At 34.3% G+C, this 17,911-nt stretch overlaps 1 protein-coding gene across 1 annotated transcript in view; it reads left to right on the plus strand.

The window, feature by feature from the left end:
• The first annotated feature begins 520 nt into the window (after window positions 1–520).
• C4H14orf39 (chromosome 4 C14orf39 homolog) overlaps window positions 521–17,911 on the plus strand; it is a 52,770-nt gene continuing 35,379 nt past the window's right edge. Inside the window, exons 1-4 of the mRNA XM_060098073.1 lie at window positions 521–569; window positions 667–723; window positions 1,722–1,848; window positions 5,570–5,659. Coding sequence (XP_059954056.1) covers window positions 521–569; window positions 667–723; window positions 1,722–1,848; window positions 5,570–5,659 — 323 coding nt within the window. The remainder of the gene's footprint in view (window positions 570–666; window positions 724–1,721; window positions 1,849–5,569; window positions 5,660–17,911) is intronic.

Here is a 17,911-nt window from a genome sequence, read left to right on the forward strand (position 1 = left end):
TAATGCGGCTTGGTAGTCCAGTTAATACCTCCACTTTTGGATTCTCGGTGGTAAATTCGCAAGTGTCAAATTGCACGGTTCCTGTAGGTTTTACTTCGCTGTTGGTGACTGACTTTCTCTAAGAATTTTTCTGCGTGTAGTAGTACACACATCGAGAAAGGACATATTCAGAGATACTATTTATTTTAAAGGCATATCCTTTTAAGAAATGTGGGTGTCCGTGGACTCCAGAATATACAATGACTTATGGCACGACCATGTATAAACAATTACGAAGTTTCAGTCATGCAACGACGTTCAATTTATTTTATTATAGATAACTGTATACATTTATTTTAATATATATAACGACATTCATTTATTAAATACCTGCTAGGGCTCTGCCCAGTACCGGGATGAAGCTGTCTCTTCCCTCCCCACTTCTTGCTCCACCCACATTTTTCTGTAATAATGCTATGTCAAAAGGTTGTTTTTAGAAAACCCTTCCTTATTATTATTTTTTTTTAGCAAAGTATCCAAGATGAATGACAGCCTATTTGTCAGTTTGGACAGACTTTTGCTAGAATTTGGTAGGTATAAAATGGAAATAAAAAGTAGATAACTATTTGTATTATCATTGGACATTTTAACAATGAAATGAAGTCACAAAAGAGTAATTTATTTTAGTTTTCCAGTATGAGCAAGATATAAGTACTAAAGAAGATATGATTCAACGAATTAATAGTAAGTAGTTTTGCATGACAACGATGTTTTAATTTTTTTATGGAATATAAGATATGCTGTTGCCTTGTTTAGGGTAATTTATAGTTGGCAGTAGAACTTTTCCCCTGGTTCTCTCTAGTGACTAATAATGAGCTATTTACCCTATTTTTTCAATAATTTTCCGTATTCAGCATTTAATTATTTTGTGTTTAAGAATTTTGTTTTAAGTAGATATCACCCTTAATTAAATACAATTGAAAATGTTAATTTTCTCAAATAACAGGTTATTTTAAACATTTGAGTGAAAAATTTAAAATATTTTTAGAAATCATCAAAAGTCAGTGGCCAGGATTAATGGAAGCCACATTTTCAGAAATGCTATTTATGAAAATTAATATTATGAGCGGAATGACAAAGCAAATTACGTAAATATAGTATTTTAAGATCCTACATAAAAACTATCAAAAGAAACTACACTCATTAATTTCTTAATAGTTCTGAAAGGTATTATAGAATTTGGTTATCTTTTCTGCAGCAAAAAAGAATATTGGATATTAAGAATTTATTTTAATCTTTTTAAGAAATTACATTTTATTTTTAGCTTGTGTTTACTCACTATAACAAAGAAATAAGTGAGTTGAAGGTGCATTAAATAATGACATGGAATTGATGAATATAAATTCCACGTTTGTCAAAAACAAAACTCTTATGTTAGTATCATATGAGTAATGTTTACATGAACTCATAGCATCATAAGACGCCGTTGATCTTAGATATTACTTAATCCAGCCCTCTTACATTAAAGATATGGGACAGGGGACGTTTATTTCTCTTCAATCTAAAACACAAATTCTTAGCTTCTGGGTCTAGGAGCAAGCCTGACTCTGGTGCTGTGCTTTTTAGTATAGGGCCCTTCCCATCTCAAGCCTCACTTCCTCTCCATTCTCTGGTTCTCCTTTTCTAGGTCAGTTGCCATACCTTTTTTTCTACTGTATTTATTTTGAATTTATGATTTCCAGAATGCTTTGAAGATATTAAAGAAAACAAAGCGACCATTTGTAAGATACATGAAACTATAAATACAACAGATGAGGAAATCGGTCATTACTGTAAACATAGTAAGGAGATCAAAGACAACTGTAGTAAGTGAGTATTTTAAAGAAACTTTCACTAGTTGTCATTAGATTCTCTTATTCGAGGTTTTTGAGTTCATAGTTGAAGACACTGTTGCTTTAAAGTAGTATTTTATATTAGGAAAATGATGAATCAAGTCTTAAATTTCCCTGTTACATGCCACTGTAAAAGGGATCACAGAAGTTTCAAAAGAAAAATAGAAGAGCTGTAAGATCTCTCTAATTCAGATCCAGTTAGTCTAAATACAGTATGTTGAATAATCTAGGCTCAGTATAGAAAATTCCGATTAGATAAATAAATTTGAAATAATTTCCATCTTCGAATTTTCAGGATCTTATTTTTGTCCAAGGGAACCTAACCTAAAATTAGTAGCTTTTCAAAATAAAACTATTTAGTAAGTTAAGAATTCTTTCAATATAGCTTCAGGTTCCGGAGTCTAGTAGTTACATCTGTTATAAGACAAACATTTTGAAACAAAGACTTGTTAATGGAACTTAATTGTATGGACAGGTACTTACAAAAATAAAATGTTTAGTTTTCTGTATTTAATTTTATGTGGATCACTGTCTTTGTATTAAGTATTATATTAAGAATCATTTGTTTTAAAATATTTTGTTATTTAAAAATTTCATAAACTTTTTGGTTTTCCCTCATTATTTTTTATATTGGTTTTAAAATTTTATAAAAGCAACACATGCCTAGTATAAAAATTCAAAGACTATACAAATGTATGGAGTAAAAAGTTTTTCCCTGCCTGTAGTCCCCATCCCCACCCTGTCCTCTTCCTTACAGGTGATCACTTTTAACAGTGAGTACCCTTCCAGACCTTTTAAAATATATATTCAACATCACTATTACATATGCTTATATATACATCTACCTGTATATCTGTCTTTCCTTTTTTAAAAAATGCGATCATACCATACTTATTTTTCAACTTGTTTTTTAAATTTAACAATATGTAATGTAAATGGTACTATACATGTAATGATTATGTATGCATTTCTTTTTTTTAACAGCTCCATAGTATTTTTATAGTATTGAGGTATCCTAAGTTATTTAACCATTCTCCTATTAATAGACATTTAGGTTATTTCCAGTTATTTCCTATTATAAACAACATATACAGGTATCCTTCCATATTTCTAGACTAGTTGCTATAGAATGACCTCCTGGAAGTGAAATTGCCAGGTTGAAGAGTATGCATGTTTAAATATTTGATAAGTAATGCCAAACTGCTCTCCCCCCCCAAATTATACTAATTTATACTTTCACCAACAATATATGAGAGTTTCTATTCCTCACACCCTTGCTAACACTGAAATTATCAATGTTTAAATCTTTTGGCAATCTGATCAACGAAAAAACTACATATTGTTGAACTTTTTCTTTTAGTTTGATTTAGGTTTATGGTAGTTAAGTTTTACCAGTGGTTTCCCTCAAGTAGCTGCAAAGGGTGCTGGAAAAGTACTGGTAGTTTCCCCGCAGAACCTACTGTGTCCAAGATGTACTTTACTTTAAACAAGATTATTCTCTGCTGGGTTCTGAGGGCAGTTAGTAGGATCTGTTGATTTTAGGATCTGTTGATTTTAATGCATGAATACCTCTAGTTCATGATTTCAGCATGCTGGTTAAGAGGTTTAAATGTGAAATATGAATTCATGAAAGTATTAGAAGAAAATATAGGTGACTTTAATCTTTGAGAGAGGAAGGCCTTTCTAAGTATGTCATCAAAGGTAGAAACCACATAGGAAACAATGGATAAATATGGCACATGCAAATTAAAAAGAAAAACACCTCAAAATGATACAAAAAGCAAAAGGATAAGGTAGGAAAATGTCAAAGAAGGGTTAATTTTTAAAATATAAAGTGCTTGTAGAAATTAATAAGAAAGAGCCAAAGTCCCATTAGAAAAATAAGCAAAGAAGGTAAACAGGTAAATAACAAAATGAAGAAATGTATGTCTAATAAATGTGAACAAATGCTCAATCTTACTAATAATCAAAGACATCCAAATTAAAGCAATAATAAAATACTATATATTCTTTTGCCTTTAAGTTTTGCAGAAATTTAAAGGATAATACCCAATGTTGGCCAGGAAATAAGAAAATCACCTCTCTCATACACTGTAGGAATGTACACTGGTATATACCTTTTGGATGACATATAAGTATACTTTAAAGGCTTTAAAAATAAGCATGACTTTTGATTAAACTGTTCCATTTCTGATAATTTTTCATAAGGAGATAATTAGGCATTTTCTCAAAGATGTAATGTACAACAAGGTATTTATTTCAACTTTTTTATGGTAGGAAAACATTGCAAACAAGTCAAATATTCAACATTAGGTGATTGTATAGATGAATTTTGGTATATCCATATGAATGAACAGTAGGCAGCCCATTAGTTTATGATATAAGTGAATAGTGACATGGAAAGGTGTTAACAACATATTACAAATTGAACAAAACATTAAAACAACATTCATAGAATAAACTCAATTTAGTAATTGTGTATTTATGTATAATTTAAAAAGTCTAGAAATATGTACATCAAAATGGTTACAGTGAATATCTTTTCAGTGAACATGTATTTCTTATGGAATTTAAAAAATATTCAGAATGTATGTATATATAACCTTTGACCTTATAATTCCATTTTGGGGAATATTGCCTAAGGAAATGATTGTAAACTCAGACTAGTGTTTAAGTACAAGTTCTTAAGAGAAACTTAGACTAACCAAAATGGCCAGCAATATTGGAATGGTTAGATAAATTGTGTAATATGTTGTATTTATTAAAACCTTTACAATGAATTCTTAGTGAAAAAGAAAATGTATATATTGATAGTTTAAAAGTAAGTGATAAAGGATGATATGTTGTATATGTGAATATGATCTCAAAGATGTTAAACTGTATAATTATAGTAAAATCTGGAAATAATTTATTAAAAAATATCCATATTAGTAGTTATTATTCAGTGGTGAGAATATAGATGATAATTATTTTCTTATGTATACTTTTCTGTTCTTCCAAAATGGGTATACATACTTTTTGAATCTGAAAAAATAAAAAAGATTAGAAAAAAGAGCTAGAGGAAATATTTGAACAATACTTAGAACGTAAGCTGCCATGGTGTATACTTAATTTTAGATTTTTCACACTGGCAACATTTTTCGAGTCATGTAATAAAACAAATGTATAAGTTGAGTATTCATTTTATTCTTACTATCTGATTTTATAATTCATTATGGTCTAGTTTCTTTCTTTCAAGTTCAGGAGGGTATAAAACCTGACTTTCTAAATTTCAAAGGAGAAAAAAGCCTCTCTTTATCCCTTAAACTAGCTCTTTAAATGTTTACTCCCAAAGAATTTCTTAGCTAAAATCTTAGAAGTATGATGAGAAACAAAGCCTGATGTTGGAGTGTTGCAGAGTATATTCCAGAAATGCCATAGTAATACACAGTCCATCCATGTCACATTTATTTCCTCCCTAGTCATGGTTCCAAAACAGGCTTTATGTAAAAATTAATCAATATTGATATTTGAACATATGTATGATTGCATGAATGGTCATAGTGGTGGTGATCGGAGATGGGAATGTTTTCTTGATGTAAGCTTGTTTTTTCCAGGAAAGGAAAGATTTGTTTATCTTTATGGTTACATTCATTTTTATTGTTTCTTAAATTTGTTTATCATTCTGAGATGCTAATTACAGTATTTTTTTTCCATAGCTGGAGGCCAACATGTGATGTATTTCATAAACATGCAGACTATATGCAGGACCAGTTTACTATTTATCAAGAAACTGTTGAAAAAGACAAGTACAGTACATATATTAATTTAAGCTTATCAATTCTATAACTTAGTATTAATAAGATATTCTTTGCAAAAATATTAATTGAAAAATACACAAATGATTTTTGTTTATTTATTTATTTTTAAAGCAAATTCAGTGTTTTGGACTCTGGTTGTCACTGTTGGCCTACCTATTTGTTATAAAGCTCTATCCAACCTTTGATATGTTTAAATATGTCCTTAGATAGAAACTATTTATCAGTAGCAGTTATAAGGCAGAGTGCTTCAATTAATATTTTTTATGACTGAATTGCTATAGTCAAACATCTGGGGGAGTAGTTAGCTGTATAATTAGCTTATAAAAAATTTGGTGTATTGACTTTTGAAGGGTATTTTTATATTGAACTTGCTTTTCAGAGTGCTGAGTTAGTGGGGTGTTATATTCTGACAGAGAAATACTATTGGGTTGGCCAAAAATTAAGATGTTATGGAGAAATCCGAATGAACTTATTGGCCAAGCCAATAATATTTGTGTGGGCTTATTTTATTATGTGTTAAATCACCTGGTTTGGGGGAGTAAATGTAATTAATGAATATAATGAAACAAGGTGAGGAACTTTGAACACGTTATATAGCATTATAATTTTGCTTAATTTAAAAAATTGAAATGTTTTTATTTCTAACATAATTGGACAAGAGCAGTGTTGATTTAATTTTTAATTTTTATTTATTTATCTTACTACTTTCCCCCCAGCTTTATTGAGGTATAATTGACACATAGCAGTAAGTCTGAGGTGTAAAACGTGATTTAATACATGTGTGTATTGTGAAATGATTACCACAATAAGGTTAGGTAAGACATCTATCACTCTATTATATTTTTTGTAGTGAGAATATTTAAAATTTACTCTTTTAACAACTTTCAAGTATATAATATAGTATTATTATATTCACCATGCTTTATATTAGATCCTCAGAACTTATTCAGCTTTTAACTGGAAGCTTGTACTCTCTGACCAACATCTTTTCATTTCCTCTACCCGTCAGCCCCTGGAAACCACCATTATACTCTCTGCTTCTATGAATTCAGCTTTTAAAAAAGATTTTACATATAAGTGAGATCATAACAGTATTTGTCTTTGTCTGACTTATTCAGTTAGCATAACACTCTCAAGGTCCATCTGTGTTGTCACAAATGGCAGGATTTCCTTCTTTTTTAGTGGCTAAATAACATTCCATTTTTATATATATATCACATTCAAAAAATCTATTCATCTGTCAGTGGACACTTAGATTGTTTCCATGTCTTGGCCATTGTGAATAATGCTTCAGTGAACATGGTGCAGATATCTCTTTGGGATAGTGATTTTATTTCCTTTGAATATATAACTAGAAGTGGGATTACTGGATCATATGGCTTTTCTATTTTTAACTTTTTGAGGTGCCTCCATACTGTTTTCCATAGTGGCTGTATCAGTTTACATTCCCACCACCAGTATACAAGGGTTCCCTTTTCTCTACATCCTTGCCAACACCTATCTTTTGTCTTTCGGTAATAGCCATTCCACACATATGAGGTACTATCTCACTGTGGTTTTGATTTGCATTTCTCTGATAATTGGTGGTGTTGAGCATCTTTTCATGTACCTGTTGACTATTTGTCTTCTTTGGAAAAATGTCTGTCAGCCCTTTGCCCATTTTTAACTTGGATTATTAGTCTTTTTGCTATTCAGTTGTATGAGTTCCTTATGTATTTTGGATATTAACCCCTTATTGGATATATGGTTTGCAAACATCTTCTCCCATTCTATAGTCTGCCTCTTCATTTTGTTGACTGATTCTTTTGCTGTGCAGAAGCTTTTATAGTTTGATGTAGTCCCACTTGTTTATTTTTGCTTTTGTTCCTTGTGCTTTTGGTATCATATCCCCAAAAATCATTGCCAAAACCAACATCAAGGAGATTTTTTCCCTAGGAGTTTTATGATTTCAGGTCTTACATTTAATTTAACTCTTTAATCCATTTTGAGTTCATCTTTATGAGTGGTATAAGATAGGGGTCCAATTCCATTCTTTTGCATGTGGCTATCCAGTTTTCTCAGCACTGTTTATTGCAGACTATCCTTTCCCCATTGAGTATTCTTGGCTTCCTTTCCAAATATTGGTTGACTATATATGCATGGATTTATTTCTGGACTCTTGATTCTGTTCCATTGGTTTATCTGTCTGTTTTTATGCCAATACCATGCTGTTTTGATTACTATATCTTTGTAGCATAGTTTGAAATGAGGAAGTGTGATGCTTCCACCTTTGTTCTTTTTTGAGATTTCCAGAAATTGACTATTTGGGGTCTTTTGTGGTTCCATACAAATTTTGGGATTTTTTTTCTATTTCTGTGAAAAATGCTATTGTAATTTTGATGGGATTGCATTGAATTTATAGATGGCTTTGGGTAGTTTGGATATTATAACAGTATTAATTCTTATGATCTGTGAGCACAGAATATCTTTCCATATTTATGTCTTCTTCAGTTTTTTTTCATAGTGTCTTATAGTTTTCAGTGTACAAATCTTTCACCTTCTTGGTTAAATTTATTCCTAAGTTTTTAAATATGTTTGATGCTACTGTAAATGGGATTGTTTTCTTTATTTTTTTTTTCAGGTAGTTCATTGTTTGTGTATAGAAGTGCAACTGATTTTTGTATGTTGATTTTGTGTCCTGAAACTTTATTGAATTTGTTGATTAGTTCTAATAGGTTTTTGGTGGAGTCTTAGAATTTTCTATATATTGATATACGGATATACTGTTTACAAACAGACCATTTTACTTTTTCCTTTCCTATTTGGATGCCTTTTATTTCTTTTTCTTGCCTAATTGCTTTAGCTAGCTCTTCCAGTATTATATTGAATAAGAGTGGTGAGAATGGCACGTTTGTCTTGTTTCTGATTTTGGAGGAAAAGCTTTTAGCTATTTACCATTGAGTATGATATTAGTTATGGACTTGTCATATATAGCCTTTATTATGTTGAGGTATACCCAATTTATTGAAAGTTTTTATCATGAAAAGGTGTCAGATTTTGCCAAATACTTTTTCTACATCTACTGAGATCATATGATTTTTATCCTTCTTTCTATTAATGTGGTATTTCATGTTTAATTATTTGTGTATATTGAACCATCCTTGCATCCAAGGATAAATCCCACTTCGTATTCATGTATGATTCTTTTAAAGTGCTGTTGAATTTGTTTGCTAGTATTTTTTTTGAGAATGTTTTCATCCATATTCATCAGGAATATTGGCTTGTAGTTTTCTTTTCTTGTAGTGTTCTTATTTGGCTTTTTATCAGGGTAATGCTGGCCTCATAAAATGAATTGGAGAGTGTTTTCCCCTCTTCCATTTTTTGGGAAGAGTTTGAGAAGGATTGATGTTAATTCTTCTTTAAATGTTTGGTACAGTTTACCAGTGAAACCATCTGGTCCTGGGCTTTTCTTTGTTGGGAGGGTTTTGATTACTGCTTCTATCTCCTTACTAGGAATTGACCTGTTCAGATGTTTAATTTTTTCATAATTCAGTCTTGGTAGGTTGTATGTTTCTAGAAACTAATCCATTTCTTTTAGGTTATCTAATTTGTTGTCCTATAATTGTTAATACTAGCTTCTTTAAGAGCTTTTGTATTTCTTTGGTGTCAGGTATAGTATCTCCTCTTTCATTTATAACTTTGTTTGAGTCCTCTCTCTTTCCCTTGGTTAGTCTAGCTAAAGGTTTGTAAATTTTGTTTAGCTTTTTTTTTTTTTTTTTTTTTTTTTTGCGGTACGCAGGCCTCTCACCGCTGTGGCCTCTCCCATTGTGGAGCACAGGCTACGGACGCACAGGCCCAGCGGCCATGGCTCACGGGCCCAGCCGCTCCACGGCATGTGGGATCTTCCCGGACCGGGGCACGAACCTGTGTCCCCTGCACTGGCAGGCAGACTCTCAACCACTGCGCCACCAGGGAAGCCCCAATTTTGTTTATCTTTTCAAAAAAGCAACTTTTTGTTTCGTTGATGTTTTCCTGTTGTCTTTCATGTCTCTAGTCCATTTATTTCTGCTCTAACCTTTGTTATTTCCTTCTTTCTGCTATCTTTATGGTTAGATTGTTCTTCTTTTTCCTAATTCCTTGGGAAGTGACCTTCTTTGTCTCTTGTGACTGATTTTGACTGAAAGTCTTATCTTATCTGATATAAGTATAAGCACTTCTGATCTCCTTTGGTTACATTTATATGGAATATCTTTTTCTATCCCTTCACTTTCAGTTCATATGTTTCATTAAAGCTAAAGTGAGTTTCTTGCAGGCTGCGTATTATTGGGCCTTGTTTTTTTTAATCCACTCAGCCACTCTTTGTCTTTTGAATTTAGTCTATTTACATTTAAAGTAATTATTGATAGGTATGGACTTACTATTGCCATTTAATTAATCGTTTTCTGACTGTATTTTTAGTCCTTTTGTTCCTTTCTTCCTCTCTTGCTGTCTTCCTTTGTGATTTATTTTTTGTAGTGGTATGCTTTAATTCCTTTCTCTTTCTTTTTTGTGTATCTACTATAAATTTTTTCTCTGTGGTTACCATGATGCTTACATAAAACATCTTATAGATATAACAGACTTACTGATAACAAGTAACCTTCAATTGCTTACAAAAACTGCACTTTTACTTCTCCTCCCCCCACATTTAATGCTATCGATGTCATACTTAATATTGTGCATCCATTAACAAATTACTGTAGCTATAATTTTAATAATATTTTAAACTTTCATACTAGAAATTAAAGTGATTTGCATACTATCATTACAGTATTATGGTATTCTGAATTTGAGTATGTATTCACCTTTACCATTAAGTTTTATTCTTTTATATGTTTTCATGTTGTTACTTAGCATCCTTTTATTTCAGCTTGAAAAACTCCCCTTAATATTTTCTAAAAGGCAGTAGTAATGAACTCCCTTAGTGGTAATGAGCTCCCTTAGCCTTTGTCTTTCTGGGAATGTTCTTATTTTTCCTTCATTTCTAAAGGACAGTTTTGCTGGGTGTAGTATTTTTGGTTGGCAGTTTTTTCTTTCAGTACTTTGAATATGTGATCCCATTCTCTTCTGGCCTGGAAGGTTTGTGCAGAGAAATCTTCTGATGACATTACAGGGGTTCCCTTGTGATGAGTTATTTTTCTCTTGATGCTTTCAAAATTCTTTTTGTCTTTGCATTTTAACATTTTGATTATAATGTGTCTTGGAGTAATCTTCTTTGGGTTGATCTTGCTTGGGGTCTTTTGGGCTTCCCATACCCAGATGTCTATCTCTTTCCAAATAATTGGGAAATTTTCAGCTATTATTTCTTTTCTTTTTAAAAAATTTTTGTTGGGGTATAATCAGTTTACAATGTTGTGTTAGTTTCAGGTATACAGCAAAGTGAATCTGTTATACAAATACAGATATCCACTCTTTTTTAGATTCTTTTCCCATATAGGCCATTACAGAGTATTGAGTAGAGTTCCTTGTGCTGTACAGTAGGTCCTTATTAGTTATCTGTTTTTTAAAAAATAAATTTATTTATTTATATGTTTATCTTTGGCTGTGTTGGGCCTTCGTTGCTGCGCACAGGCTTTCTCTAGTTGCCGCAAGCAGGGGCTACTCTTCGTTGTGGTGTGCGGGCTTCTTATTGTGGTGGCTTCTCTTGTTGTGGAGCATAGACTCTAGGTGCGTGGGCTTCAGTAATTGTGGCACATGGGCTCAGTAGTTGTGGCTTGCGGGCTCTAGAGTGCACGCTCAGTAGTTGTGGTGCATGGGCTTAGTTGCTCTGTGGCATGTGGGATCTTCCCAGACCAGGGCTCGAACCCATGTCCCCATGCAGGTGGATTCTTAACCACTGTGCCCCCAGGGAAGCCCTAGTTATCTGTTTTATATATAGTAGTGTGTATGTGTCAATTCCAATCTTCCACTTTATCCCTCCTCCCCCAACCCCTGGTAACCATAAGTTTATTTTCTATATCTGTAACTCTATTTCTGTTTTGTAGATAAGTTCATTTGTAGCCTTTTTTAAGATTCCACATATAAGTGATATCATATGATATTTGTCTTTCTCTGTATGACTTACTTGACTCAGTATGAGAATCTCTAGGTCCATCCATGTTGCTGCAAATGGCATTATTTTGTTCTTTTTTATAACTGAGTAATCAGCTATTATTTCTTTAAATAAGCTTTCTGCCTCTTTCTCTCTTTCTTTTCTCCTTCTGGGACTTCTGTGATGCAAATATTTGTTCACTTTGCAGTGTTATGTAGATTTTCTTCACTCTTTTTCATTCTTTTTCTTTTTGTTCCTCTAAGTAGCTAATTTCAAATGAATAGTCTTTGGGTTTGCCGATTCTTTCTTTTATATGATCAAGTCTGTTATTGATGCTCTCTATTGAATATTTCAGTCCTGCTATTGTGTTCTTTAGCTCCACAGTTTCTGTTTGGTTCTATTTTATGGTTTCTATTTCTTTATTAAACTTCTCATTTTATACATGCATTGTTTTCCTGATTTCGTTTAGTCTGTGTTCTCTTGTATTTTATTGAGTTTCTTTAAGATGATTACTTTGAATTCTTTGCAAGGCAAACTGTAGATCTCCATTTCTTTGGGGTCAGTTACTGAAGATTTATTACTTTTCTTTTGATGGTGTCATGTTTGCCTAATTCTTTGTGATATGCTTAGTCTTGCATTGGTGTCTGTGCACTTGAACGAACAAACACTTCTTCCAGTCTTTACAGTCTGGTTTTGGGAGGTAAAGACCTTCTCTTGTTGGTTTCCTGGGCTGATGGGATTACCTATAGAACTGCAGTTGTGCTGGGTTGGAGCTGATTTTCAACCTGTCATTGAGTTTGTAGTGGGATCCATGGTTGGTGTGCTTCTTACCAGGGGCTCAGACAGGTATGGATCCTGTCTGGTCCCTGGGTGGGTGAGACTTCCTCCAGTACTTTGTTCAGTAGGATAGTACTGGGACAAAGGTCTGATTCAGGTTCCACAGTTGGGTCCTTAGTCAGCAGGCATATTACCAAGTGTGTAGGCAAGTTTGCCTCCCAGCAAGTCCCTGGCAGAGTTCTTACCTAGTCACTGAATGGATTCATGGGTGGTCAGGACTGGCCCTGGACTGTGGCTGAGAGGGGCTAGAACTGAGTCTCAGGGCTGTTTCAGATTCTACAAACAAAATTGAGGTCTACAGTCCTGGTTCTCAAGGCACAGATAGGCATGTCTCCAACCAGGTCCCTCTGTGGGCTGAACTGCTCCCTGATTGTGGCTAGAGGGGCTGGAGCCAAGTATAGGGCCCTTTCAAGATCCCCAGGGGAGCATATAGCAGTATCTCTTTGGGTCCCTGGGCCAGAAGTTCTGTTAGTGCTAGACTGCTTGATATCTAGAATCAAGTATGGGTCCTTTAATGATCTGTGGGGTACAGACAGGAGTGTCTCTTGCTTGAACCCTGGACCCTCAGTACTGTGGACAAACTGCTGTGAGAGGGCTGGAACCAACTATAGGGTGCTTTAGGATCTTTAGGGGCATAGACAGGAGTGTCTCCTGCTGGGTCTCTGTGCCAGCAGGATTCTTCAGTGACTGTGGCTGGGACAGGTTGGAATCCAGTTACAGGGCCCTTTCAGAATCTACAGTCTCACTGAGCTTGGCAGGTTTATCTCCTGGTTTTCCCAGACCATGGCCATGAAGGGCTGGAACTGGTTCACCTGCCACTTCTGAGACCACAGCCAGGACCAGGGTCTGTATGCCTATTGCCTGACACACAGGTGGGTGTGACTTCTCCCAGATCCCTTGGTTTATGGGACTGGTTACAGACTCAAAGCTAGATAGGCCTGTAGCTGAGTTCTCAGGGGTACAGAGATGTTTTCTGGGTCTGTATCCAGGACCACAGTCAGCAAGTTAAACCACCAAAATGTGAGTCCATCTTCTCAAAATGGCTCTCCTCAGTCTTGGACTGCACCAGGATTTCACAGTCTGCTACCTGGATTCCAAAGCTTCCACAAAGGCACTTTTGTCCATGGTTGGATGTCAAACTTTTATTGCTGAGGGGGGTGATATGCTCAAGGGACATTTTATTCTGCCATCTTGCCTATGTCACTCCTCTTCTAATATTCTAATTAAAAACATCCACACAAAATCTAGAATGCAATACATTTCATATTAAAAAATGGGTCTTAAGGTAGGGACTGAGATATAGATTTGGACTTCATTGGCATTTGAAATCATAAAAATAGATGAGATTGCCCAGGGAAAGTATATAGCAAAAAGAAGAGAAAGCTGGAGTACATGATCATCCAAGAAATAGGCAGAGGGTAGAATTAACAAAGGAGACTTACTTTGCCATTTATAGGCCCCACTTCAATTCAAAAAGAATTTGAAATGATTTATATAAATAATACCATAGTGTTAAAATAAAGTTAGACATACAAATTGAGGCTATAGGGAAGTAAGGGTAATATAGGAAGATGAAGCCTTTGATCTGGATAGAAATTCATACTATATGGTCTTACACATTTGTTAGATATAGGCAAAATTAGGCTTTGAAATTCCTAATAGTAGTCAAAGCATTGTGCAAGTGTGATCAGTTTGGAATTCAGAATATTAGTTTAAAAAACAGTTCAGTTGCTTAGGATAAGCAGAGGTTTTTTCCCTAGTACTCAGACTTGAGAGAAATTTGTTCCCTGGATTCTCATGAAGGGGAAATTGTGTGATATGGTAGTCAGTATCTTCAGTGGCCTCCCCCAAATAAAAACAATATGTATTACTGCTTCTTATAACATCTCTCAGTGCAAGCTATAGCTATAAAATATTATTTAAAATGATTCTATGAGGGGCTAAAGCAAACCAGTCCAATAAGTACCTCTCTGATAATGTTTGTTGTGGATGACTTCTCTTAGCTAGCCAGAGGTATGGAAGTGAAAACAACTATCTCTTTCTTTCTTAAACCAGCCACTTAGGTTGATTGACTTGATGACTCAATACTATGTATTTATAAGAGGAAAAGAGTCCATTTGTTGGTATCATGGGTAATGAAGGAAGTAGAGGCACCATCTACTTATTTCTCCTAATCTCCCATCCCTGTCCCAGACATTCACAAAGACTAGCATTGCTGGCAAGAGATGAGATAGTAATGGCTCTTCTTGAATCATGGCTTGGGCTAGCAAGGTTCTTGTATGGAATATATTAGAAGAGTTGCTGTGAATATGCAGTCTGAACAGGGTAGATGGGGTATGCTAATCTCATCTGAAACTGGTGTCCCAGACTCAGTTTTCTTATAGGTATTTCCCTCCTTTTGGACTATTTTCCCAAGAAGTGAAGGCTTAATTAGCAAATATGCATTTAGAAGAATAGGAAGAAACTTGTTTTGGGCTAAACTACTTTATCTTGTGTAGGGGGACAGAGTTTAGTAATATTAAGAAATTAAAACATTCTTAAGATTCAGACCTGCTGACCAGTAGAAGGCTGTTATCCTTACTTTTCTTCTTACTATACAAGCAGTTTATGAATACTTCTCTTCTCATCTGCTAAGGTGAGATAATCATTGAAGTATCTTTTAAGAAATTCCCCCATATAGTATGGCTTGATTTAGAAAATTTATAAAATTTTGAGGAATATAAGGACTATATATTTTTAGAAAATTTTCTATGAATGTTATTTTTTGAAAGTATGTATTTGTTAATAACTGGGTAAAAAAAGGATCCAAGAATATATTTTCTTTTTTTAAATTGAAGTATAGTTGACTTACAATATTTACAATATTGTGTTAGTTTCAGTGTACAGCAAAGTGATCAGTTATATATACATATATATAAATACATATATTTATATATACATATACACATTTTCTGATTGTTTTCCATTAAGGTTATTATAAGATATTGAATACAGTTCCCTGTGCTATACAGTAAAGCCTTGTTGTTTATCTGTTTTATATATGGTAGTGCGTATCTGTTAATCCCATACTTCTTATTTATTCCTCCCCCTCTTTGGTAACCATAAGTTTGCTTTCTATGTCTATGAGTCTGTTTCTGTTTTGTAAATAAGTTCATTTGTACTATCTTTTTTTTTTAGATTCCACATATAAGTGATATCATATGGTATTTGTCTTTCTCTGTCTGACTTATTTCACTTAGCATGATAATCTCTAGGTCCATCCCTATTGCCGCAAAAGGCATTATTTCATTTTTTTTATATCGGAGTAATATTCTATTCTATATATATATATATATATGCCACGTCTTCTTTATCCATTCATCTGTTGATGGACACTTAGGTTGCTTCTATATCTTGCCTATTGTAAACAGTGCTGTTATGATCATTGGGATGCATGTATCTTTTCAAATTAGAGTTTTCATCTTTTACAGATATACGCCCAGTAGTGGTAACTCTATTTTTAGTTTTTTAAGGAACCTCCATATTGTTTTCCATAGTGGCTGCACCAATTTACATTCCCACCAACAGTGTAGGAGGGTACCCTTTTCTCCACACCCTATCCAGCATTTATTATTTGTAGACTGTGAGGTGATACCTCATTGTAGTTTTGCTTTGCATTTCTCTAATAATTAGTAATGTTGAGCATCTTTTCATGTGTCTGTTGGCCATCTGTATGTCTTCTTTCGAGAAATGTCTATTTAGTCTTCTGCCTGTTTTTTTTTTTTTTTTTTTTTTTTTTTTTTTTTTGCGGTATGCGGGCCTCTCACTGTTGTGGCCTCCCCCGTTGCGGAGCACAGGCTCCGGACGCGCAGGCCCAGCGGCCATGGCTCACGGGCCCAGCCGCTCCGCGGCATATGGGATCCTCCCAGACCGGGGCACGAACCCGTATCCCCTGCATCGGCAGGCGGACTCTCAACCACTTGCGCCACCAGGGAGACCCTTCTGCCTGTTTTTTGATTGGGTTGTTTGTTTCTCTGATATTGAGTTGTATGAGCTCTTTGTATGTTTTGGAAATTAAGCCCCTGTCAGCTGCAGTCTTTGCAAATATTTTCTCCCAATCCGTAAGTTGTCTTTTTGTTTTGCTTATGGTTTCCTTTGCTGTGTGAAAGCTGTGAAGTTTGATTAGGTCCCATTTGTTTATTTTTGCTTTTATTTATTTTGCCTTGAGAGACTGACCCAAGAAAACGTTGGTACGATTTATGTCAGAGAATGTTTTGCCTATGTTCTCTTCTAGGAGTTTTATGGTGTCATGGTTTCTATTTAAGTCTTTAAACCATTTTGAATTTATTTTTATGTGTGGTATGAGGGAGTGTTCTGACTTCATTGATTTACATGAGTCTGTCCAGCTTTCCCAACACCACTTGCTGAAGAGACTGTCTTTTCTTTATTGTATATTCTTGCCTCCTTGGTCGAAGATTAATTGGCCATAGTGTGGGGGTTTATTTCTGGGTCCTCTATTCTGTTGCATCTCTATATGTCTGTTTTTGTGCCAGTACCACCCTGTTTTGATTACTGTAGCTTTGTAATATTGCCTGAAGTCTAGAAGGGTTATGCCCCCAGCTTTGTTCTTTTCCCTCAGGATTGCTTTGGCAATTCTGAGTCTTTTATGGTTCCATATAAATTTTAGAATTATTTGTTCTAGTTCTGTGAAAAATGTCATGGGTAATTTGATAGGGATTGCATTAAATCTGTAGATTCGTTTGGGTAGTATGGCTATTTTAGCTATATTCTTCCAACCCAAGACCATGGGATATCTTTTCATTTCTTTGACTCATCTTCAGTTTCCTTTATCAGTGTTTTATAGTTCTCAGCATATAAATCTTTCACCTCCTTGGTTAGGTTTATTCCTAGGTTTTTTTTTTTTTGATGCAATGTGATTTTAAACAGGATTGCTTTTTTACTTTCTCTTTCTGATACTTCATTGTTAGTGTAAAGAAGTGCAACAGATTTCTGTATATTAATCTTGTATCCTGATACCTTGCTGAATTCGTTTATCAGTTCTGGTAGTTTTTGTGTGGAGTCTTAAGGGTTTTCTGTAGAGTATCATGTTATCTGCATATAATGACAATTTTACCTCTTTCCTTCTAATTTGGATGCCTTTTATTTCTTTTTCTTGCCTGATTGCTGTGGCTAGGACTTCCAATAGTATGTTGAATAAAAGTGGTGAGAGTGGGCATCCTTGTCTTATTCCAGCACTTAGCGGGAAGGCTTTCAGCTTTCCACCATTTAGTATCATGTAAGCTGTGGGTTTGTCATAAATGGCTTTTATTATGTTATGTTCCCTTTATACCCACTTTGGTGAGAGTTTTTATCAT

Source organism: Mesoplodon densirostris, chromosome 4, assembly GCF_025265405.1.
Source record: "Mesoplodon densirostris isolate mMesDen1 chromosome 4, mMesDen1 primary haplotype, whole genome shotgun sequence".
Taxonomy (NCBI): domain Eukaryota; kingdom Metazoa; phylum Chordata; class Mammalia; order Artiodactyla; family Ziphiidae; genus Mesoplodon; species Mesoplodon densirostris.